The 25911-nt window shown below is 35.4% G+C and overlaps 1 protein-coding gene across 4 annotated transcripts in view; it reads left to right on the forward strand.

Annotated features, from left to right (window-relative positions):
* The window catches only part of ERCC6L2 (ERCC excision repair 6 like 2), a 140322-nt gene that overhangs the window by 94857 nt on the left and 19554 nt on the right, over window positions 1-25911 (forward strand). For 2 of the 4 annotated variants that reach the window (XM_030832883.2, XM_030832884.3), the window contains exons 14-17: window positions 1944-2096; window positions 6578-6658; window positions 8134-9295; window positions 14665-14819. In XM_030832883.2, coding sequence (XP_030688743.2) covers window positions 1944-2096; window positions 6578-6658; window positions 8134-9295; window positions 14665-14819 — 1551 coding nt within the window. The other 2 variants (XM_030832886.3, XM_030832887.2) reach the window with 2 other exon arrangements.

Here is a 25911-nt window from a genome sequence, read left to right on the forward strand (position 1 = left end):
ACGGATTTTAGTAACCCACTGAATATCAATTATTTTTATGTTCAAACTCTCATTTTTTGACCAGTGAGAACCCCTTCAAGGGGGCTTCTGCGTCATTTTGACAAGCGCTCATCATGCTTATTGCACTTCCTTACTGTGGTAGGCTGAATAATGGCCCCCCACAGATATCCACATCCTAATTCCCTGAACTGACCTGGATTATGTAAGTGGGCCCAGTGTAATCACAAGGGTCCTTATAAAGGGAGGGGTAGCAGTAGGGTCAGAATAAAGGAAAGAAGGCAATGTGATAACAGAAGCAGAGGGTCAGAGAATGATACAAAGATGCCTCATTACTGGCCTTGAAGATGGAGGAAGTGGTCATGAACTCTTAACATGATGAATATTCCTGTTTTGCTTCTTGCATATCTTGTATATTGTGAAGAAATCTAAGCATTTTATAGCCTCGTATGGGTTCTTCTTAAGCTAGAAACTAAGCTACATTTTCCAAATGCTGATTTTTTTCCCTACCCTCTTGAATTCTAACATGATTTTGTTATAGTTACCCTACAGATGGATGCATCTGGCCTTCACTTTTACTGGAGCCACTTTGGAAAACTCAAGTACAAAATAATGTGCCTTTTATAAGTTTTGTGACAAAACTTTGGTAGGAGACTTATAAAGATTTAGATTAATGCTTACAAATTACTTTGGTGATTATATTTAGTAGTATAGCAGTCTGACAATACAGTGTTTAAGGAAGAGTCAGTAGTAAGGGTAAAATCATAGGTAACTGGGCCATCAAGGCCATCAGTTGCTATTGTGATTCTGTATTTCCAGGACTATAGCCCATATTTCTGGGACGTTGATATAAAACTAATCAAGTTGGTATGTTGATCCATAACTTATTCAAACTTAGGTCCCAAGGGTCTTGTTTTAAGAGGGACATCTGGATATGAGAAATTGATACAAGTATAAATTTTGAATTCAGCCAAACTCAGGTAAAAATTCTAGAAATGATGCTTCCTAGTGAGGCAGCTGTGAACAAGGCACTTAATTTCTCTGAATTTAAGTTCTTTTATTTCTAAAAGGGAGATGATAATATCTTATAGGATTGTAGGAATTAAATGAGAATATAAAAATGCTGCACATGTGTTCAGTAAATAGTAGCTATTATTAATAAGAATAATTTTATTTGCCTAAAGTAATTATTATAGTGCAAATCAATCTGATGATAATCACCATAAAGTATCGCTTCTTACTAATCCTTCCATTAGCAATAGATGGAAGTTATTTTTCATTCTTTGTTTCAAGAAATTTTAGAGTGTACATGGGTTAATCAAATTGTATGTACATTATTTACAATAAAGTATCTAGTAAATAAAGAGATTACATTATGTTGGTACTAAAGTGGTATATGTCCTTAAGGGTTCCATGTCAGTGTTCTTTCTGTGTTCAGAATTGTTTCAGAGATGCAATGTTGCTAAACAATGATTGGGTTTTTGCTCTTAGTTGACAATGTGACCATGGCCACAATTAGTTTGATACCAACGTGGTTATTATATAATTACTTTAGATTATAATTTAACTTTGGTGATGTAGCGACTATTTCTGCCAGTTTTAGTAGTTTCTATTGAAATAAGAGTCTAGAAAGGAGAAAAGTGTATTCAAATGTATGCCTTTTACATTTTACCTCAGGTGGCTAGTCCATACAGATACGATCTTGAGTCAGTTGTTAGAAAACAGATAAAATAGGAAATGTAAGATTTCATCTTTAATAAAACTGGCCAGATTATTATTATTTCACCATAATGGCAACATCTGCCAGGGAAATTAAAATAAAATTTCCTCCCTACGGAGATTCTGCCTGCTCCAGCTAAAGCTGTGTATATACAGGGAATGCCAGGAAATTCTGACATATTGTTGGAGCGAACACTTCAAAACATCTTGTGTTTTTTCTGTTATAGCAACTTCACTGTGTGGTGGTTGGAAGTGAAAATGCCAAGCGGTATTTTGAAGCAGTTCAAGGATCAAAAGAGCATCGAGGAGAGCTTTTTGGAGTCTATAATCTCTTCAAACTGAGGTCCCAAGGGTCTTGTCTTACAAGGGACATCCTGGAGGTGTGAAATTTTTCTCTGATTTTTTTCAATATTTTAAACATGGATTTCTCCCTCAGGAAAATTGCTGGTGCCTTTTCAGAGAAATTTTTGGTTTTCTTTTTAAAAAATGTTTTATGTTTAGAATTTCTACTTTTATAGAAATAGGAAATGAATTACTATACCTCTGAACTAAGATTTTCCCCATGCATAGTTATAAATAATGTACATACACAAATTCAGATACATATACAAGACAGTATGACCTCCAAGGCCATTTTCAGACGGTAAAGAGAAATTTATTATTTTGAAAACAGCTGTTGAAGTCAGGAACTAAAAAAAGAGACTTTCCTAAATAAACAAAAATATAAAATGTGTTTTGATTAAAAGTTACCAAATACTCCCTGAGATGCACTCTCATGTCTCATGGAGATTTTTGTTTTCTGTTCCCAATAAAAATTCCACACCAATATTTCAAACTCTCCCAGTTGTGTTCATCCTCAGGATACAGATGTTTCTTATTCTTAACAGGATATTTATATCCTTTAAAAAATCTTTTAAATTCTTTAATATACCAGAGTACTAAGAATATTAACCTATTTTTTAGTTAATATGATATGAGTATCATAAAATCCTGGACTATCGTTTTTTTCAATCCCATCATCATACAGTTGAGGAAATTGAGTCTTGGAAAACTTAAGGATATTTCCCTTAACTTCCAGGACTTTGTAGTAAAACCTTAATGTACTTCATTTATTTAATAGTACCGTAAAAACAGTTAAAGGAACAATTGGTCCCTGTCCTTAAAGAACTTAGACCATCTTTATGGGAGGTGGAAGAGAACATTTACATACTGAACACGTAACATCAGTAAGCATATGTTAAGCAAGTTTAGTAGCAGTTCAAACGTGATCGTCAATGGTTGGGGAAGAGGAAGGTATATATGATTTGTATGTTGTGAATATTACAACTGTTATACAATGTCTGATGTATATTGCTCAGTTTTTATTTTATAGTAACTATTTGATTCTGAATTGAGTGACCTATTTAAAGTCTCCCTTTCTCTGTCTCTTTCTTGTTTTGAATATGCTATTTCTCTGATTGACTTGTTCTTTCCCATTCCTCTTCTCTAATCAGTAAATAGCCTTGTTTGTCCTCAGGACCCCCTCAGATCCTACCTCTAACGTTGGGTAGTACTACCCAATGTACTATATTCATGTTTCTAATTTCAAATCATTATCTGTAAAATGTATTAGTATTATATTACTTGTCCTGTTTTCTGCTGTGTATCAAATAGTTTTGTTCTCTTCTTTTATCAGAATAGCCACCTATTCCTCTGTTTAAAAAGTGTTAGGTAAGACATTCCATATGACAAGTTATTAAACGGAAAGTTCTCTTATTCTCTGGTTGTCCTAAACATATGTTGTTTCTCCTCCAGGATTGTTTATTAATGACAGGACCCTCCATATCTTATATTTTGTTTATAGTAAAATATGCTTAACTGCTTGCTAGGCACATCATTGGCACTCAATTATTAAATTAAATTTTGAATTAAAATTGCTCATTTGTTATCAGTCAGAATTTAGTAGATTCATGCTGTGCTTTTGGCCAAACGATGTTTTAAAATATTATTAGTCCAAGCCCTGCATAATGGAAACATATATTATAAAGTAAAAGAAGTATTTTACTTCCTATGATACATTTTTAATTTTTAAAGGTTATAGAAAAATCCCTTTTAAAATGTTTTAAGATGTAGAAATTTGAATATATAGAACACTTTTAATCTGATGATTTCTGGGCAATTTAGTTCTATTTTTCATTGACATTCTTTTAATGGTTTCCCTTTAGAGATAGATACTGAGAGCTAATTTCACAAATATTTATTGAGTATATGTTAAATGTCCAATACTATACATCATAGGACTAGGCATACAGAAATGAATAAAATAGACAAAAAGCCCCGCCTACAAAATTTTACATTCTATTTGGGGGAAACAAATAGTAAAGAGAAATATAACTGAAGTTAGTATATTATGATGATAGATTCTAAGGATAAAAATAGAGCAAGTAGATGAATAAGTTCTAGAGATCTACTACACAGCGTGGTGAGTATTGTCAACAATACTATTATTATATACCTCAAAACTGCTAAAGGACTAGATCTTAAATGTTCTCACCACATAAAAGAATTGATAATTATATGCCATATTAGAGGTGTTAACTAAAGCTATGATGATAATCATATTACAGTAGATAAATATATCAAATTAACACCTCGTAGACCTTAAACGTACACAGTATTATATGTAAATTATATCTCAAAAAAAAACAAATAGAGCAAGGAAGGGAAATAGGGAGACTGTCAGGGAAAGAGCATTACAATTTTAGATGGAGTAGCCAAGGAAGGCTACTGTGAGATTGCATTTGATTCTTTGAAGAGACAAGAAAGGAAGAGGTGTTTTAGGCAGAGGAACAAATGCAAACAAAGGCCCTGAGGGAGGAGCATGCCCAGCGTGATTTCAAAATGGCAAGGAAGCCAAAGTGGCTGGAGTGGAGTAATCAAAAGAGCAAAAGATGGGGCCAGAGAAATGACAGGAAACCAGATCCTACAGGAACTTTGGCTTTGACTTGAGTGATAACAAAAGCAATTAGAGGGCTTCCCTGGTGGCGCAGTGGTTGAGAGTCCGCCTGCCGATGCAGGGGACATGGGTTCGTGCCCAGGTCCGGGAAGATCCCACATGCTGCGGAGCGGCTGGGCCCGTGAGCCATGGCCGCTGAGCCTGCACGTCCAGAGCCTGCGCTCCGCAATGGGAGAGGCCACAACAGTGAGAGGCCCGCGTACCACAAAAAGAAAAAAAAAGCAGTTAGAGTTCTGAACAGCAGAATGACATAGTCTGATCTATACTATCTATTCTAAATGTTAAGAATTGGACTATAGAAGTACAAGAGCAGAAGCAAGAAGCCAGGTTGGAGGATACTGCAACAATCCAGCCAAGAGATGGTGGTTTGGGCCAGAGGGTAGTGGTGGATGCCCTGAAGCACTGACAGGATTTGCTCCTGGATCATCTGATAGGGTATGAGAAACAGGAGTTAAGGATGACTCCAAGTCAACAGAAGACTGGAGTTGTCATTTACCTATCACAAAGGGGTTCTGACAGCTTGTAGATTTCTGTTGCTGCCAGTTGCATCTGTTGTAGCCATTTGAATTCTGTTGAGATAAAAGGGAGTTCTCGGACAGAGGCTTCCCATTCCCTTACAGTAATAGCCTCCAGGCACTGGAAGAAAAGATCTCATGGCAATTCAGGAACTCTTTATCATTCTTTCAAGTTCTTTAGGGGTGATTCTCACTTGTTGCCCTGGATACCAGGTAACTGGAACCATGCCATTGCTATATTATGAATATTGGTGTATTCGTAAGTTGGATATTTGTAACTCTGGTGATGACAGTAGTATTTCCCCTTGTTCTATCAACAAATAAAGTCTTAAAAAGAGAAATAAATTTATTTCCTCTTGAAGAATTTAATATTCTAGAATCTAGGCCATTAAATATCTCTGCTAAATGATATACCAATAGCTATAAAAGCATACTTTCCTTAAAGATGTAGCAAGCCTATTATCTAATTAAGATTTTTTTAGTTTTATATTAGATGGATATTTTCATTTTGATGTCTACTACACTGAAGGAATCAATAAACATTTTTTAAACATTTTTATTGATGTATAATTGCTTTACAATGGTGTGTTAGTTTCTGCTTTATAACAAAGTGAATCAGTTATACATATACATATGTTCCCATATCTCTTCCCTTTTGCGTCTCCCTCCCAATAAACATATTTTAATGAATATGAACTATAAACACACTAGCAATATAAGCTAGAATATCGAGTGCCCAATACCCAACATTATCTGTGGTATTTAAAATGTTGATATTATGTCCTTACAGTTATTGCAATATTATATAATATTTACACATATACAATAGTTATATAGTTATCATATAGACATAGTTATTATGGCTGTCACTACTGGGTAAATTTTTAACATTTTTTCACTCTCCCTCCCTACTAGGGCTTTTAGTGGAGTTTGCTGAAAAATGTTATTAGTTTTCTATCAGAAAAAGTAAGCTTATGATAAGAAGTAAGAATTTTTTATGAGCCCAGCAGGCTTCCACTGTGCCTCTATACTACCTAAGAATTATGAGCATTGAAAAATATATATGAATTCCTTAATTAGCAAATTGAAAAATAGCATTAAGAGAGTTAAAGCAGGCTGTACTCATTTTTTCTCTTTTTTTTGGCCATACCACGCATCTTGCAGAATCTTAGTTCCCTGACCAGAGATCGAACCCAGGCCCATGGCAGTGAAATCGCAGAGTCCTAAACCATTGGACCGCCAGGGAATTCCCTGGACTCAATTTTCTTAACTCTAAGTTTTAGCATAACATTGCTGTTGTTTATCTGGTTGTTTCTACCCTATATTTTACAGTTATTTGCATTCTTTATAGAGAGAAGGCCAAGTGGAAGCAGGGATCATGACAGCTACAACATGGTTGAAAGAGGAACCTCCAGTACACAAACTAGAAACAGTAAGCAATCTTTGAATCTGTAGCCTAGAAACTCCTGGGAAACATGTATGTGAAGATTTTAAGTTTCTTTTCCTTTTCCTTCATTTTTCAATGTGTAAAGAAAATTTTTTTAAGAAATGTCAAGGACACAAAGTCAGAGGACTGTCAGTAAAATTAATAATTTAGGCTAATATTTCATATCATATCATAAAAAAAAGTTCAGGAGCAGTCACCAGGTGTTTACATCCAAACTGGAATTTTAACTATGCCAAAGTGTAAATCCAAAATTAAATGCACTGTATAGGTAACCAATCCAACCTAAATAATTTTTTTTTTACTAAATAACAAATTAGATGGAAAAATAGCAATCAATGTATATTTAAAATTATTAAATTCAAACACCAAACTCATTCTCTGACTCAAGCAGATATTTTATTTGAGTCCTTTGTCTTGTGGTAGTTTGTCATCTCACATACTACAAAATCTATATTGTCATCATAAAGTCTTTTTAAAAGTAAAGAATGTATGTAGAAGATTTTTTTTAAATTGTTGTTGCTATTTTTTTCTTGTTTGTTTTTTTTTTAAGGGATTTAACTCTAATTTTGTACTATCCCAAAGATATGGGCTATATGACAACTATATTATGATATAACATATATATATGATATAACAGTACATCATATAACTGTATGATAACTATATGCAATGATAACTATAAATTTATAACACATCATATAACTGTATGATAACTATATGCAATGATAACTATAAATTTATATAAACTATAAATTTATATAACCAAGTATGGGGTGAATATATTTCTAAATTTATAGAAATACATGAGTATCAAATGTTGGCAGAAGTATTACCAGATAATACTTTCCCAAAATCTTTTACTAATGAAACCTCAGTTTTCAGAAACTGAGAATATATTTAGCTCTAATTAATGTGAAAAAAGTAAATATTGGATTTAAATTTCTAGCAAATTTTACTTCAAAATAGCTTCAATATTTTCTTTATTTATGGTGGTCAAGATCCTATCCAATCTATTTTTAATCAATTAGAAACATTTTCCAGTTGGGAATTCTTTAGCTCCTACAAATTTGTTGTGTTTTTAACGCATGATTGAAAGTATCTGCTGGACTGTCGTAAGCAATAAGTTGTGTGCTTTTCACTTTGAGGCCAGAATCAGTCTCTGCATCTTAGAAGCTAACAGCTCTGCTCTGTGTTTTCCTTATAAATAATTTGATCATTTGATATTCTAGTTTTAACTTTTATTTATTTGGAAAGTTATTCAACTTTAAAAGAGTATACCAGACTGTAATATTAAATCCTTTATGTTTGTTTACTATCAATAAATGTTTTACTTTTAGAAAATACCAGGTAATATACTTGTACATAAATTATCTGCCCAAATTCAATTCCCCTCCAGTGTGATAGATTTGATATCCTTATTTTGACGTTTTCTAATGTTTCCACCATTGCTTCTTATATAGGATAGGGAGCCTGACTGTCAAGAACACAAAGGTCCAGAACAACCTGCAGAACCACTAGCAAAAGAAGCATGTGATCTCTGCAGTGATTTTAGTGAAGATGAATCAGTAGGAAACTCAATAATAAAGACTGCTAAAAACAAAGCATCTGACTCAAGTAAAGCTTCAGGTTCTCCTGGACAGCTTACCTTACTCCAGTGTGGTTTCTCTAAATTGTTTGAGACAAAATGTGAAGCAGTTGAGGATAGTGATGGAAATATTACCTCTGACGATGAAAGTTCTGATGAACAGCCCACATGCCTTTCAACAGAAGCCAAAGATGTTGGTTGTCGGAAAAGTCAAGACTCTCTTGGTACTTCAAAGCATCAGAAATTCACTAACATCCTAAATCCAAATGGAAAATATATTTTTGATAAAACTGAGATTTTAGAACAGAATATTTCTTCTGAGTCTGATGATGAGAAAAATTTTAAAAATACAGTTGGCCACCATTGCAGTTCACAGAATGTCACAGAATCAGAAGATAGTGATATCATCTTTCCCACACAGTACACAGCTCAAAGATTCCTCAAGAAGAGGGTAAAGTTTAAGCCACCTGTGGATGGATCTGAAGATTCTGAAACAGAAAACCCTGTAAATATAAGAAATAATGGTGATAATAGAAAGACCAATGTCAGAGGAAATGGACTAATTTCAAAACAATTAAATCCTGAGAACAAGACCCTAAAATCTAATACAAAAAGAAAAGGCAGTAGTGATATTAGTGACGAATCTGATGACATTGAAATTTCCTCCAAGTCAAGAGTAAGAAAGAAAAGAGCTACTAGTTCTCTGAGGTTTAAGAGAAAAGAGGAAAATAAAAGGGAACTTTACACTTTTCCAAAAACAATGAAAAAAACAAACCAACTGTGTGCAACAGATGAAGACTGTACCTCTCAGGCTATTGATGATTTTACATCCTCAGATGATGATTTATCTGTTAGCCACATCAGTGTCTCTAAACAGAGCCATAGACCAAAAACTATAAAAGATAGAATCAGTTTCTCTTCAAAATTACCTAGCCATGAGAAAAATAGCACTTTTATACCAAGAAAACGAATGAAATTTCCAAATAAGAGCATTGTCAATCAAGATCAGATGTGTGAATCAATGGATAAATTTTTAGGTAACTGCAGATATATTCTGAAAACTTTTCTTTGCATATTTGTTTCGTGCAATCAAATAGTTCCTCAAGAGATTCTTGAATTAACTTGAATTAGCTCTGCAATCAAGATGCTACATTGAGGCACAGTGAGGAAGTGGGTGGTAGCAGGATAAACGGGAAGACCACCTAGATCAAGATAGAGAACTTTGTCATCTAGACCAGGATCCCTTCCATGTGGCCCATCTGAATCACAACCTTGCCCATACACTACTTATTCTAACTTTTTTGCATTTTTATGGCTTTATTAAATGTATATACATTTGATACAAATGTGTATCCCTAGACATTATAGTTTAGCCTCACTCATTAAAAAATTTTTATATAGCTTAATGTACAGGATTCCTCCTCCATCCCTTTTGTTTCTTTACAATTTATATGATTTCTCTGTTGAAGAAACCAGGCCAATTGTTTTCTGCAACTTGCATATTGCGGATTGGTGCAGTTGCACATATTTCTCCACCCTCTATATTTCCTGAAAATGAGCAGTTGGCGTCTGACACTATATCAAATTCAGGTTCAATCCCTTTGACAAAACAAAAGTTAGTGTTTGACAGAATGTATGCTGGTTTCTGTCTTTGTGATCTTAGCAACCATTGATGCTTAATGTCTAGAATTATTTATTCATTCAGAGTAGCAAAATGACATTTTCTACTTCTCTCATTTCTTTTTCATTTGTTAGTTAGGATGCTTCTGTAAGGAGATACTTCCTCTCATCTACTATTACTTACCCAGTGGTACAGTTCATATAGAGAAGGCAGGAAAAATAATTTCTTTAACAGCTTTGAGTATAATAAATTGATTTCCTATTGATTTCTTTTCTTAAAATCATTATGAATTAATTGATTCAAACACATTTAATGAGTCCAAATCCATTTCAATTAATATCATTATTGAGGCTCAATTTTCCCATCTTTGGACAGTGGGAGCCTTTAAACATGAGCATTTTGATTCCTGAGATCTTTAACGTGATGCTAATCATCTTTGATACCTATCAGGTATTACAGGATGTTCCATCATGAATTTTTTGCCTCAGACCTAAAATCAGTCATTTCTCTAAGAAGTCTTGGTTTCCTTTAGTGAGAAAGTGTGTTTCAAGACCACAGTCTGGTGCTAGGAATGATCATTGCTACTACTCGCTTGGGCCTTTTCAGTGGATAAATTGTTTGTGTTGCATATGTTTATTCGTATGTGTGTGTGTATATATAGGTATATATGAGTTTATATATGTATTTATGTACATGTATGTATTTTTATATATGGTGATAAAATATTTCATGAATTCATATTGATATTTCCATATTTGTACTTACTTTGGGGGTATAGAGCTTTAACCTCTTCTCTATCATATTTACATACCACTTCTTCTATGCTGAAAATACTGGTTCTTTGGCATATAGGGAACGATTTAATTATAATGTTCCATAATTACTCATGTTTTATCCATGTTACACAAAAGTCAAATAAGAAAAATATTATTATAATATAATTCCTAGAAACATTAAGGTTTGGGCGTGGGGTTTTTTTATATATACTCTCCCATTTCTGCCCATTTTTAAAATGGATATATTATGTCTTCATTGTCAATACACATGAATATTGCATTATACTCTCTCCTCTTAGACTTCATTTATTCTTGGTTTGCAGATAACTATAAATTTAATGCTTCTCATTAGTCAATGTCTCTTATGTCAATGTCTCTCTAGTCATTTTGGTTGTCTGAAGCTTATTTTCTAGTAGATTCCTTATTTCTGTTAGATCTCAGGAAGTACTCATGAGAGTAATATTCCCTGAGATACTTGTTGATAGCAGTTTGTGCCCTTTATACTTTGAAGTCATTTTTTCTGGATATAAAATTCTTGGCTTACACTTTCTTTTCTTAAGTATTTTAAATATGTAGCATCGTTTTCTTCTGGCATGAAGTATTGTGCTATGTGTTCTTTTTTTTTTTCTTAGATGCCCAAAGTGTGTTTTTTCTTTTCCTTATTTTCTAGTAATTTTACTAGATTATATTTTGGTGTTTGTCTTAGCTCAGGCTGCTGTAAAGTTACCATAGACTGGGTGGCTTAAACAACATTTATTTCTCACAGTTTGGGAGGCTGGAAGTCCAAGATCAGGAAGGGTTCTTGATTAGGGCCCTCCTCCTGGTTTACAGATCACTGCCGCCTTGCTGTCTTTACATGGTCGAGAGAGAAATCATCTATCTCATGTCTTTTATTATAAGGGCACTAATCTCATTCATTAGGGCTCCACCCTTAAGACCTAATTATCTCCCAAAGGCCTAACCTCCAAACACCATCACATTGGGGATTAGGGCTTCAACATACGAGTTTTGAGGGGACACAAATATTCAGTCCATAGTAGTCTGTATCAATATTCTCATAGTGTAGTTTCAACTCAGTTTTTATTTAAGGAAAGCTTATTTGTACTAGTATTTTTAGTTACTTGTTCTATTCCTTTACTTTGACTTTCCTCTTCAGGAATTTATGTTATTCAAGTGTTCAGTCTTCCTTGCCTGTCTTCAGTATTTGTCACATTCTCCCAAATCCTATTTTATTTATTTTTCATTTCTTTTTGCTTTTTAAAGATGTTCTTCTATTTCTCTTAAATCAATATCTATTGTGTTTATTCTCTCTTATGTTCCTTCTAATTTAATCTCCATTTCTGAATTTTTTTTTAATTTCTATGTCTTTCTGAGTTCTGCCACTCATTTCTGAGTTATTCTAATTCTGATTTATATTGTTGGTTCCTATATTTTATCATTTTCTTGAGGTGTTTTACCTAATTTTGAAATCAATTACAATTTTGTTGTTTTGTAAGCATATCTTTCTGGCATATTTTCATTGTAGGGATATTATTCTGCTGCTTATTCTCTTTACTCTTATAATTTTTATGAGATTTGACCCTCTTGCTCATTTTTATAGAAATTCTTTTCCCTGACTTTTTTTAAATGAGGCAGAGTTTAAAAAATCTTTTCTAATTTCACAGAGATTCATGTTTGTTATTTTTCTATAGTGTTCAAAACTATGATAGGATTTCCTGTTTCTGTTTCCACTGCTTTGCTCTAGACCATCTCTTTCCCTCATCCCTGTTCTTCCTATTCTGCTCATTTTGACTCCATCCCAGCAGTTTTTCCTCATTGTATGGCCCTGGCCTGGGAACCCTGGTGGGTTAGTTTGGGGAGTTCCTTAGGGCTAGTTTGCCCCAGTCCCTCAGGCCTTCTTACCACAAGCCTCCTGTACGCTGTACTCAGCTTTAGAGAATGCAGAACCTTCCCAGATCCAGCTACTGATATCCAAATAACCCACTGTGCTAGAGTCTCCTGTTCTCTGATCCAGATGCCACCCTGTCACTTCCTTCTTCCTTCGCACAGACCCTGATGCCATGCAGAGTGTGTAGCTATTAGTGGGTTATACCCACCCTCTTGTATTTTAGGGCTAATGGGAGTATCTTGTCATCTAATTTTGTTGTAAGTGTTGTCCTTTGCTTTTGGTTTTGCAGTCTAATTGTTGTTCTCATGTTCTCATGTGGGGATTCAGAGAGATTGAAAAACTGCTTCCCCTTACCACCATCTGCTGAGAATCTGATTAGTAGTTTTAAGAGTTAGCATTGCTTTCAAAAGTGTCTCACTCATTCCCAAAAAAACTACATGAAAGAATCTGATATGTAAGCAAGCTTATATTTTGATAAGCTTTCTTCTGTGGTTATTAGTAGTGTCATTTAAAAGTTCATTATGAAAAAAAAAAAAGTTCATTATGATATATATTTTGATACCCTTGTAATTAAGTACAGGTTTACCCTGCTCTCTGAAAGTAGAGCCTTCCTGTGTAACTTTGTAAGCTGAAATGGTGTAAAGCAAAGAAGCAATTACCTTAGGACACATCTTGTTAATGGTTGCACAAAATAAATCCAGATAAAGCACAGATGCTCACAGACACAGTCCAAAGCTATGATGGCTTGATGCTGAGATGCTGAGTGTCGTTCCTGGGGAAGGAGCTTGGTGATGCCACGCTTGCTGCTGGTCTGTGTGCTGCCTCTGTAAGGGCTTGCTGCAAAGCAAACACTGCAACACTTCACTCTTCTCCCTTTTTCACAAAAGTGAAAACTCTCTTTGGATTTCTTTCTGTTAGCGTGAAAACAGGTACTAATGTAGGTCTTTTGGAAAAGCTAAGTGGTGTAAAGCAAACTTTCAAGAACTAAGGGATACCAGTACTGGACTATCCTTTGGTTTCTGTGCTACAATTAGATTTTAGGTTTGAGGAGTTATTGCATAAACTTTTTTAAAAGAGCAGCTAAGTTTTGTTTTTTGTTTTTGTTTTTTACTGTGTAAAAGGTGTCAATAGTTTGTGTGGAACTCGTTCTATTTTGAATAATGCATAAAATGTGTCATCAAAATTAAGAAAAATCTGAGTAAATTTTCTACCAGAATCCTTTTGAAGGTTTTAAACTGTTGGTATACTTACTACTGATATTTTGAAATTTAAGGCGAATATTATCTTGATTACTCTTTTACTCAGCTTATTTAATAAACATCTTGTTTTCTCATGATTGGCAATTCTGGTTGAGAAAGGTTCGGGACTAAAACAGCACAAGTGTTGAAGGTCATAATTGAGGTTCATTGCCAGAGCTGTTTGAGGGAGCTTTTATAGACCTCAATTTGAGCCTTCTTTTTTATGACCGCAATTTAAAAGTAAATTATAGGTGCCCAGAAACAAAGCAATAAAAAAAAGTAGCTGTTTTTTAAACTTCTTTCAGATAAAAGGTGTAAGTTAATGTTTTTCATTTCCTAAAAACCTCCAAATCTGGGCATATGTACAAAAAAGACAGTATACAAACAGTAAAACTGAACAAAGCCAACCAAATGAAACTCCCTGGTCATAAACCCCATGCTCGTGCTTCGTCACTGTAATCAAATACATGTTTAAAGGAACAGGTGAGGTTAGCACTGCTTTTAAATTAGTAAACTTTTTTTTACATCAACAGAGACAACAAATTCATAGAGACAACCTTCCACTATGGCTTTCCTCTTAGCCAAAACTCTCATTTCAGGCTTAAATCTAAAAATTGTTACCTGATTCAGAAGTTCTTACATTGATGAGAGGGAAAAGTCATTTTTAAGTTAACCTAGACCAATATATTTGAACTCTTTCTCTTTTCAGTTGTTTTAAAAAAGAATATTGTGATATTGACATACAAACAATGTTTTTCTTGAGGATTAAAAATAAAATAAGCATAACCTGTTTTTAATGTGTTGCTGATAATTTTTAAAGTATACCTTGAACCGTATTGCTTCATCATGAGACATCACTTAATAAACATCAATTACCTCTTAGGTGGTGTTCAGGAAGTGGCTTACATTCACTCAAACCAGAATGTGATTGGATCAAGCAAAGCTGAAAATCACATGAGCCGATGGGCAGCACGTGATGTATTTGAATTGAAGCAGTTTTCCCAGCTTCCTGCTAACATAGCTGTTTGTACTTCTAAGGTAAGTAGAACATAGGATAATGTATCTCTAGTTTTTACCTCATTTTCACTGAAGCTCCTCAATAGGATCTTCTGTAAGTACTCCCTCAAAAGTACCAACAAGACTATAAATGACTTACAAATAAGTGTAAAAAACAGAATACCATTTGGGGCACTATATCCACTAAAGATGTTTTATATTAAAAGACAAATCTATATCTAAATGCCTAATAATGTTGAGTTGCTTAATAGTTTCCCTCAGTGAAAGTCTGCCAAAAATGAGAAATCTGAGGGAATCACTTAAATCAGAACCAAAAATACTTTTCATATGGAAAAAGGAAAGTGTATCATTAGATTTACCTCCATAATTTTTCATCTAAAATGAAGACACACACAAAAACTAACTTCATACAGAGTTTATATTTTTAACAAAAGGATTTTTATAATGTTAAAAGTAATAAATACTTCCTATGGGCTCTTCCCACTTAAATTTGCTGTTACATAGAAATAAGGCTTATATAAAAGTGATATTTTATTTACACACTTTTGTCAAAAGTTTTAAAAAATATTTTCTTCTCTTTGGCTTATTATTCTTTCTTAATTCCTTAGAGCTAGGTGTCTGAGGAGTAGTTTTTCTACCACTTTATGTGTAGAAGTGAAAAATTGGTATTGTATATAACAATGACACTTTGTTTCAAGTTAGTGCTACTTTGGGGAATGAAGGGGGGTTGGGAAATGCTATCTGAACTGTCAAGCTGAGACAGGAGATAGATGGGCCCCCAGGGCAAACAGTTTGTGTTTGTTCCTTGTGGACTGGTACTCTGAGATGGGAATAACAGGACAATTGAGAGAGGAGGCTGGACCCTGCCCAGAGGGAAGGTAAGAGACCACTTATTCCTCATTCTTGAAGTCAGGAGACCTCCCAGACTACACATGAGCAGAAAGCCTCCTTGGAGGTCAAAAGGGGAGTGATGCCAAGTGTCCAAACCTACCCAAAGGCCTCTTCCGTAGAATTCATCTTGGCCAAGAGATGCATGCTCACACATGGAAAAATCCTGAGCTATACCAAATATGGACTTTGAACCAGGCAAATCAAAATGACTGGCCAAAGGAAACCCGAAGAAATGCCCCATAAAAGTGATTCAAACTGCCATGAGGGCGCTACTCTTTCTCTGAGCCCACCCATGTGTCTATCCACACATACTCTTTTTCTCGCCTAATAAATACTTGTTTCACTACTTTCTGTCTTTGTGGGAATTCTTTTTCTGCAAAGCCGTACAGCCAGGGCCTTGTCACTGACCACTGGTCTAGTGGCTAGGATTCGGTGCTCTCACCGGCACGACCCAACCTCAGTCACTGGCCGGGAACCGAAACCCCGCTTCAAGCCGCTGCAGGCCTAGGACACCCAAGATCAAAGCTATCTTCATTTATTTGTACCTCATCTGGTTTGACAAAGATTTTGGATTGTCTTAATAAAATCAGAATACAAAATTAAGTTCATGACCAAGGAAAATATAAATTAAGACGGAAGTTCAAGACTGGGAGAAAGTTAGAATGCAGGTATATAGGATATACTATACTTTCCCAGATATATTTTTTTAATGACAAATTTGATTGAGTTTCCTGGTAGGCAAAACAAAGGAAGTGAACAATGTATTTAGTGTTTTCTCAACTAGTGCATTTAGAAATGTTGGGCAGTTTGGGTGGTCACAATGACCAAGTGCCTGACTGGCATTAATGTCTGGAGGCCAGGGATACTAAATGGCTGTCCTGGGGGGTGGGGGGAGCATCCCACAGGCTGAGAATTGTTCTGCCCAAAATGCCATAACACCCTGCTGAGAAACACTGAGCTAAATGATTGTCCTTAAGAAAAAAGAAAAACAAAAAAACAGCTCTTCTAAGGAGGAGCAAAGCTTTTCCTAGGGTTTAATTTGAAAGAAATTTGTCACCTGGCATTTTAAATGGGGACCACTGAATGATCTAGTTAACTGTCAGTTGTCTTATAATATCCTTAGAGTAAATGTAATATTGAACTTTGAAAGGCTGTGCTTTTAGCATTTTTCAGTGTAATCCAAAGGCCCAATTCCAAAATGCAACTCATGAAAGCACTTTCATGACCCAAGTATGCCACTTTTTTATATTCTTATTTGATCTGGGAGTATACCATATCTCAGCCAATGCTGTAGATAGCATTTCTATAGTTTGTCTACCTTGTGGGAGCTATTTGAACAAAGTAGGCAGAAATGTGCCAGGTTTGCCAGAAATTTACTGTATTAAAATTAAGAGCATATCAGAATCTTTTAAACAGACAGCTAATTTTTTATTAGGTTTTTCTTTCTTTTAAACCATGCCTTTTTTTTAAACCATGCTCTTTTCCAAACAAATTTTAATGTGAAAGGTCAGAAAATTTGGCAAACTCTGTAGTAGATGTTAATGCAATAATTTAACTGGATATTGGTCACTAGCTTATTTAAATATTTCTCAGAGAAGAAATTTACCCATGTAATACCTCCCAAAACGGACCCAAGAAGCAACCCCTAGATATAGAAGCAATAAAAAGTACCTTTGGAACCTTCGTAAGGAAAATTGTAAAGATGAAAATGCTGGAAGTATACTTTGCCTTTAGTTGGGGAGGGGTGGGTGTGCGAAGGGATTTACTTTATCTTTACATTAGCAATACCAGTAGTTTTCAACCTTTTTCAGCCCCAGCATTCTTGAGATGAACAGCACAGTCTCATCAGAAACCTTGTCTTTTCACAGTGATTTTCAGAGTGAGGGGCATTTCTTACCAGGAAACAAATTGGAATACCCAGCCCCTGGAGTTTCTGATACGTCCTTTGAAGCCATATGTCTCCCCAGTCACACATAGACCAATTTAATAGACCTTTTTCAGGGAATATGAAGAAATCTGGTGTTTAATGACTAAATCACAGTGGGTATAAAATACTCAGGGAAGTTTTAAAGCCATTAAGCAGGAAGTCCAGTCCCATGCCACCAATGCTAGCAGGCATTATAGAACAGTCCATATAAACATACTTAATTCAGTGGCTAACTTCTTTAAATCAATACTTGATACAGTAAAATTCTGACAGAATAAGATTCAATCCCTCAGATTTGACCTATATCATTTAATACATCAGGTTAATAATATAGTTGTACTTTAGCATCTTGAAAGCTGGAATGTATTACCTATACACAACAATCACTTGGGGATGGTATTATAAACTTACCATCAAAAAAGAAAGGTCTTGGATACACACTACTATATATAAAATAGATAGCTAATAAGGACCTACTGTATAGCACAGGGGACTCTACTCAATACTCTGTAACGACCTATATGGGATAAGAATCTAAAAAAGAGTGAATATATGTATATGTATAACTGATTCACTTTGCTGTACACCTAAAACTAACAGCATTATGAGTCAACTATACTCCAATAAAAAGTTAAATAAATAAAAAGAAAAGTCTTGGTATATGAAAATCAGAGTTTTCAGGGCTTCCCTGGTGGCACAGTGGTTAAGAATCCACCTTCCAATGCAGGGGATATGCGTTCGAGCCCTGGTCCGGGAAGATCCCACATGCCAGGGAGCAACTAAGCCCGTGTGACACAACTACTGAGCCTGTGCTCTAGAACCCGCATGCCACAACTACTGAAGCCCACATGCCCAGAGCCCATGCTCCTCAACAAGAGAAGCCACCGCAATGAGAAACCCATGCACGGCAACCAGAGAAAGCCCGCTCACTGCAACGGAGAGTAGCCCGCCCAACCCAGTTCACTGCAACCAGAGAAAGCCTGCACGCAGCAGCGAAGACCCAACGCAGCCAAAAATAAAGTAAATAAATTTTTAAAAAAATCAGTTTTCAAAATAGTTATCATACATATTTTTGTTCTTAGTTTTTCACCAACATCAAAAACTAAACCTACTATAATTTTGACATAAAACTGCAACCCCTGAGACATACGTCATGCTTTCCTCCTTTTAGTTTAACTAGAAATAAATAAATAAAAGAACTCATATAATAAGACTCATCTTCAGTTTGTTGAACTCTAATATTCTAGAGGCAGAAGAAATTTTTGATTGTTATAACTAGCCCATGGCATGAAGTCTATTCAGGCTGTCAGTTTGAATTGTAGCTCTACCTGATACTTCCTGTGTGACCATGAACAAGTTACTTACCTTCTCTGTGCCTCAATTTCCTTGTGCTTAAAATACAAGTAATTATACTTCTTACCTCAAATTGTTGTTGTGAAGACCAAATGAGGTAATAATACCTGTAAAATGCTCTGAACAGTACCTGACACAAAGTAAGCAGTCAATGAATAATAAGTATTGTTATTACAACCAATGGATAAGACTGATGTCAGGTCTCTAACTCCCCTGGAGGGTGAGGATCAACAAGAACAAATAATCTATAAACAGTTGTATGCAGCTATATTTAACTATAAGTAAAAGAATGGGTGGTACTAGTCCATCTGGGGCTTTGAATTTCCTTAAAAACAAAACAAGAATGTTTATGGTAGATTATTTTTCAAATTTTTATATGTGACTGTTGTTTTTGTTTATGAAAACAAAGTCACTCAGTACTTTATATTAATTTTATTTTAGGATATTCTGTATTAGAGTAGAAGTTATTAGTAACTTTTCTCCTTAAAGCTGATAGATTTATTTTCTGTTTAGATTCATTAGTTTGTGACTATTTCTAATTCATGATATCGCCATAGCTGCTGACAGACATTCAAATGAGTGAGAGAGCACTCTGCCATCAAACTAGTCCTTTTGCATCTCTATACATATTACTCTGGGTTCTCCTCATTATAATTCTTCTGGAAACTAGAAACTACTTTAATAATATCAGTGAGTTGGAATGATGGTAGTGTTGTGTTTCTCTTTACTAAAGCTATTTGTAAAGATGGTTAAATTAAGCATTTCTGAAGACTTTTAAAATATTATTTTACATAAATGAGATATTGATGACATGTCAAAGCCATTCACAGAATTTCTAAGGAAAAAAAATGATCACAATCACTGATTTCATCATATCTGGTCAATAGTATTTATTTCAACACCTTTAATGAGTAAATCATTGAACCACACCATCATCTTTGGTTAGAGATATATATATCACTCACTGAGAGATTTTGCAGCTCTCCCTGTGGTGGTGACTGGTAATAGTGGATTTGCAGTTTTGGGAAAACTTTTAAACCGTTATGGGAAGAAAAGAGAATAAACTAAGGTGAAGGTAAATGAAGCAAGATGAAGGCAGAAAGACTCAGCCATAGTGTTAGAAATATTGACAACCCTCTTCTTCTGAAATCTCCAGAAATCCCTAGACCTCCCAGCTACAGTACAGTATCTTTCATCTGGGGCTCACATCCAGAATCTTTCTGATTACTGAGAATTCTTTTGAGTGCTTCATGTCTGTCACCAAAGTTTTATTAGAGACCTTTGTGTTTGAAAAGATTTTGTGTGTTTGTGTGTGTGTATGCCTGTGTGTGGTCTCTGTGTGTGTCTGTGTGTCTGCAGCCAGATGCAGATGTGTTGCCTCAATTCCTAAGAAAACAAAACAAGTCCTATTTATTTGTATGAAGGCAACACAAAATTAACAGTGGCCACAATATGCAAGTATTTCACTTTCCAAGGAATACTGTAATTGAGTCTAAGTAAGAGCCTTTAACTAAATTGCAAAGGAATATACTAAATGGAAAACTTACAAAAGAGAAGTAATGTACACTACAATTATAGATAACGTACTATGGTCTTTCAGAGTTTCTCAGTCCTTTGATGTAATTATTGGTAACCAGAATGACAAAAGCTATGAATCAAATGGAATTCACCCATATATTAAGAAAAGTTCTAAAATATACTATCTTTTCCATATTTCCTTTGGTTTCTTACAGTTTATACTTTTATAAAATAATTTCTACTTATTTGAACATATTTGATAAATGTCTTGAATTAAAACCTATCTCTCCTAAAATAATTTCTAATTATACCTTTTTAATTTAGCAATACAAACTATATAAAATAAGAACTTGCTTTGCCTTCAATTGTACTTGGATATTTTAGAACCATTTCTGAAGACAGCTTATTTTAAAAGACAAGATGTCTGATAACAAGGGGGAAAACCTGTGTGATTTAGGTTTAAGCTTAGACCAAAAAGAAATGTTTTTAAGCATTGGAAGGAACTTCATTAGAGTTAATTTATTCTTTTACTATATGGAAGTATGTCATAAAACTTAGCTATACCTGTGTGTGATATGGTACCTCATTTTTTCAATCAACTGCATGTTTTCAACTTAAGTTTACTTAAAGTTTTCTGAAAAGAATTGTACAAAGACAGCATTTGATTAAGGATTAATCACTATGGCAACTGAGACGTGGTGACTGAAAGGGGGAGGATGTATTCTCCCCTCAGTTTCCTGCCAGCTGTCATAGTCAACCTCTGCTGCCTGAATCCAAGCCAAAATATAGACTGTGACCAACTCAAAGAAACTATATCTGTATTTTTATAAATTGGTACAAGTATCAGACTATAAAAGAAGACTTAATCCCCTGAATTGGATGACAGACACTTGGCACTCTTGCCAGTGTTTGACAGAGAAATAACGGGTTGCTTTGTAGTAAAACCTGGATTAATAGTAAACCGTTCTTTATGTTATTGCAGTGTGGTGTAAATGAGAGAACTAAGCATGCCGTCAGCCTGGAGGCGGGGGTGGCATGGGGGAGAGAGTGCCTTTTATATAACCAGTGCAGGTTTAAGCACTGTTCAGAATACTGTAAATACAAAATGTTGTCTTAGAACTTCTCTTTCTTGTATTTGTATTAGATTGGCATTTTGTAGATTACTTAAAGAAAGGATTTCTATGAGCTATGGTGGATTTAGTTGCAGTATGTTTATACAGCTTTTGGAGTCAGCAAGGAGGGATGGACTGTTTACAATGAGCAGACTTTGGGGAGATATAGCATTCCGTTAGCCTAGTTTTCAGGACAGTGAATGGCATGATGGTTTAAAGTAATTGTTCACAAATGACTGGTTTATGAAGTAGTCCAGTAAGTAAGGTTTATGGTTTCAGCATGTAGCGGAATTAACTCTTACTGGGTGGGATTTTTCATGGTCTTATGATTTTTCTTTCTATAGCTAGATGTTAATTTTATGGTGTTTTTGTATCAGAAAGTTATTCTTTCAAGTGATTTTAGTAGAGATTGGATTTTTTAAGTTGTGTGTATATATGTATGAAATTATGTGACCAGTGCTGGCATGAAAAAGGCTGTTGTGTTTCTATCCTTAGAACTAGGATTGATTCAGAGAGATAGTGTGTCATTTGTGAAAAACACCTGTTACCTCGTCAGAGGAATGAGAATCTGGTGTTAACTATAAGCGCCTATACCTATTCCCCTCCTAGCTGGTGGCAATGAGAAGCTGTGGCATCCTTCCTCACAGTGACGTTACCAGGCTTAATAATGCCACTAATGAGCTGATGTGTACAAAACACATTCAACTCCTTGCAAGAAAGGCATAAATTTTTATTATTGTAATTATGATTATTGCTTATTAGTAGGGGTGATGAGTGAAACTCTTTGTTATTCTCTGCAATGACCTGTTATTCTTTTTGCTGTTAATAGTACCAATAATAGAATATGTTAGAATACCATAAAAGGTATCTAGTCCAGTCCTCAAATTTTATAGATGAAGGGCCCACCTTGAACTATGCCTGATTTATCATAAAGAATACTATAGAAAAAAACTGTATTTGACAGTACTTATAAAAAACTAATTTGACCATGGCCTAGACTGACAAAAATATTCTTTGCTTATTAGGAAGTAGCTTGATTCTAACTCTTCTCCTAGCTGGTCATTTTTCCAATTGCAGAGACGATTGATACGGCTTCTTTGAACAGTTTCTCCATTTAGAATAGTTGGAAGATTATAAATAGCTTAAAAATACTATCTCTTCGGGCTTCCCTGGTGGCACAGTGGTTGAGAGTCCGCCTGCCAATGCAGGGGACACGGGTTCGTGCCCCGGTCCGGGAAGACGATCCCACATGCCGCAGAGCGGCTAGGCCCGTGAGCCATGGCCGCTGAGCCTGCGCGTCCGGAGCCTGTGCTCTGCAACGGGAGAGGCCACAACAGTGAGAGGCCCGCGTACCGTGAAAAACTATTTCTTCAAATAATGGCTTCTAAGTAACAATATAAAAGCTTAAAGATATAAGGCCTCATTGAACTCTGATTGACTCCACCTAGCGACTTAGAGAATGTTAAGCACTTAACAGCCCTTTTCAAATTATATTTTATCCCTCTGTTGAAAACCATGGTATCAATTGGACATGGCCACTTAATGGAAACACCTATTGCCTTGTCATCTGAGAATCCTGCCTGTATACATATGAATTCTGAATTTTATAGGACGAATAAATCAAAATTATAAGGTCATAATGCGAAGGATTCTTGGAGACTAATGCCAACATAATATTTTACTGATTTATTTTTTAAATGAGAGGGTACATGACTTCCCTCAGGCTCAGCAGTGGCAGTCAGCTTAAATCCCCATAGTCTTTCAATCTTTCTGTCTTCTCTTGTGCTTTTCCCTCAGTTCCTTTGGTTTCTATTTTGCTTTGAAGGTTTTTACTTTTTTTTAAAATTCCATTTTGCTTTTCCAATATGACAAATCAGTGTAATTTTCCAAGATAACTTGCCTGTGAAGAATTACCATCACTTTAGCAGTTAAACAAAAAATTCAGGTGGACTGAATGCATCTGTCTCTTTAAAAAACATTTTTTTAGAGTTAAAACTATCTGTACTCAAGAAATATAGTAAGACTGTTTGCAATATCTACTCTGCCAAAGGTATTTTGGCAAAGACATAATTTTTTTACTTTTTTTCTCTTTACTTATGCTTTTTCTCTACCACAAATAACCTTCAGTCTTAGTTTTTCTAACCTCCCAAATCTCCAAACCTCCCTACCTTTCAGCATCTACCTCAGATGTGTCACTCTTTCACAAAGTCTGCCCCAATTCGGCTGTCCTTCTCCCTACACCCTTTCTGCTTCTCCCAATAGTACTTTATGTGGCCTATTATTCTAACATATGACTTCCATGTATTTATCATAGTTATGTAAGTATACATCTTTTTCTTCTTTTCTATAAACTCTGGACTTCAAAAAATAGCACAATATATCTCTGATTCACATTTGATAATTCTGGAGACCTAAAGTAGTGTCTTGTACATAATTGATACTTTTTGAATAATTTAGGTTTTCAGTTGTTGTCAGCATATAATGAACCCAATCACTATCTTCTGAAAATTAAGTGGCTTAAACTATCTTTTCCATGAACAACTTTCATAGTTTTCCTGAAAATCCTCTGGCAATGACTTGACATTGTTCAGAGCTACTACTGAATATATTTAATTAGCCAAAGGAGACAGTCCCTCCTTATCTGAATTAGAAGTAGTCTCAGGTTTGCCTGGCATTCATGGTCTTCGATAAATTTACTCAATCTGCACCTCCAAGTAAATCATCTACTGTCTGATCCTCCACTCCCAATTCAAGTTCCACTTCTTACATGAAGCCTCAGTCTTTGGAGATCACTCTATTCCCAGCCCCTTTCACACCCATTCTCTGTGCCAGTCATCACTGTAGACATGGCAGACACCGTATTAATGTTTGCTCTCTTCTCAAGTATGTGGCAAGCTGCTTAAGGATCAGGACGTGACATACATGTCCGTAAGCATCACCACTTAGCAACAGGCAGCACAGAGTGGAAGTTCAGAAAACATTTGTTACTGGTCATTCCTGTAAGAAAGTACTACATAAGGCAGATCCCCACAACCATTTTCACTATGAGTAAAGGCTCCTTAACTCTTAGCTCCACAAGTTAATGTTAAAGGGGATATACTGGCAGATAACGTAAAGATGTTAGTTATTTTAGAGCAGCATAAATGCTGGTATTCTTCATCTTCACTCATTATCTGTCATCTCTTGACCATAGTGCTGGTATAAGACACCCACTCGAGAGGGGAGAACATGGAGAATGGTGTCAGAAAGATATCCCTACCCATGCATGACTTTGTAAGCTTTCTTCATCTTAGCAGTAACAAATCTGAACAGTCACTTTGGGGCATAATTTTCTCTCTTCCAGAGTTCTGTAAAATATCTTATTGTGTTTCTTTTCCATAGCACATGAGGCCTATCTCATTTGGTGCTAATCTCCTTTTCCAGTCTCATTCTGAGACAGTCATTCAGAATTATTGACACTATGTGCCAGGCACTGCGCTAGACTCTGGGGATAGAAAGATGAGCAAGCTCTTCCTAGTCAGCCTTCAGTTTATAAATCAGTCTCCAAGCACACCATGGACTTTTACTCTTCCATGTCTTTGCTCTTGTGGTTCTTTTGTTTAAAATTCCATTTCACCTGTGTCTGCTTGTTGAACCCCTACTGCTTGTATCATCAGTGACAGTTGTCCCCTGTCTTCTCCAAAGCAGTATAAATGTTTTCCTCAAATTCATCTTTACTTATTTGTGTGTGTGTGTATGTGTGTGCATGTATGTCTGCTATAGCACTGATCACATTGTATTATGTGACACTTTATAAGTAAGTATCTACAGGATGCTTTCAGCTGCAAGGAATAGAATAACCATCTGAAAATGGCCTATACAATAGGCTGTTGACTAATTTACATAACAGCAAATCTGGAGGGAGGTATGTCCAGGTGTATTACTACAGTCCAATGACATCATAAGAATTCAGGCTCTCTCATTTTCTGCCCTACTATCCTCAGTAAGTTAATTTTTAGTTCCATGAGGCCTTTTGCCTTATGTTACAAGATGACTACTGCATCTCAAGAACATATTTCCTCATACAAATATATCCAAAGACAGGAAGACGTGGTTCTTTTCCTGTATCTCTCCTTTTATTGGGGAGGAAAATCTTTCTGGCAGAACATAATTGGCTTGACTAATTTGTTTATCCCCTAAGAACTGAGAGGGCAATCTACCTTCCCTGAGCACATTTCTAAGAGAACCTCAGTTTTGTTCAGACAACAAAGAGGGAGGCAGTGGCTGTTAGTAGGCCATCCACAGTGTCTGGCACTGTATTCCTGGTTAGACT

This window comes from Globicephala melas, chromosome 6 (genome assembly GCF_963455315.2).
Source record: "Globicephala melas chromosome 6, mGloMel1.2, whole genome shotgun sequence".
NCBI classification, from domain to species: domain Eukaryota; kingdom Metazoa; phylum Chordata; class Mammalia; order Artiodactyla; family Delphinidae; genus Globicephala; species Globicephala melas.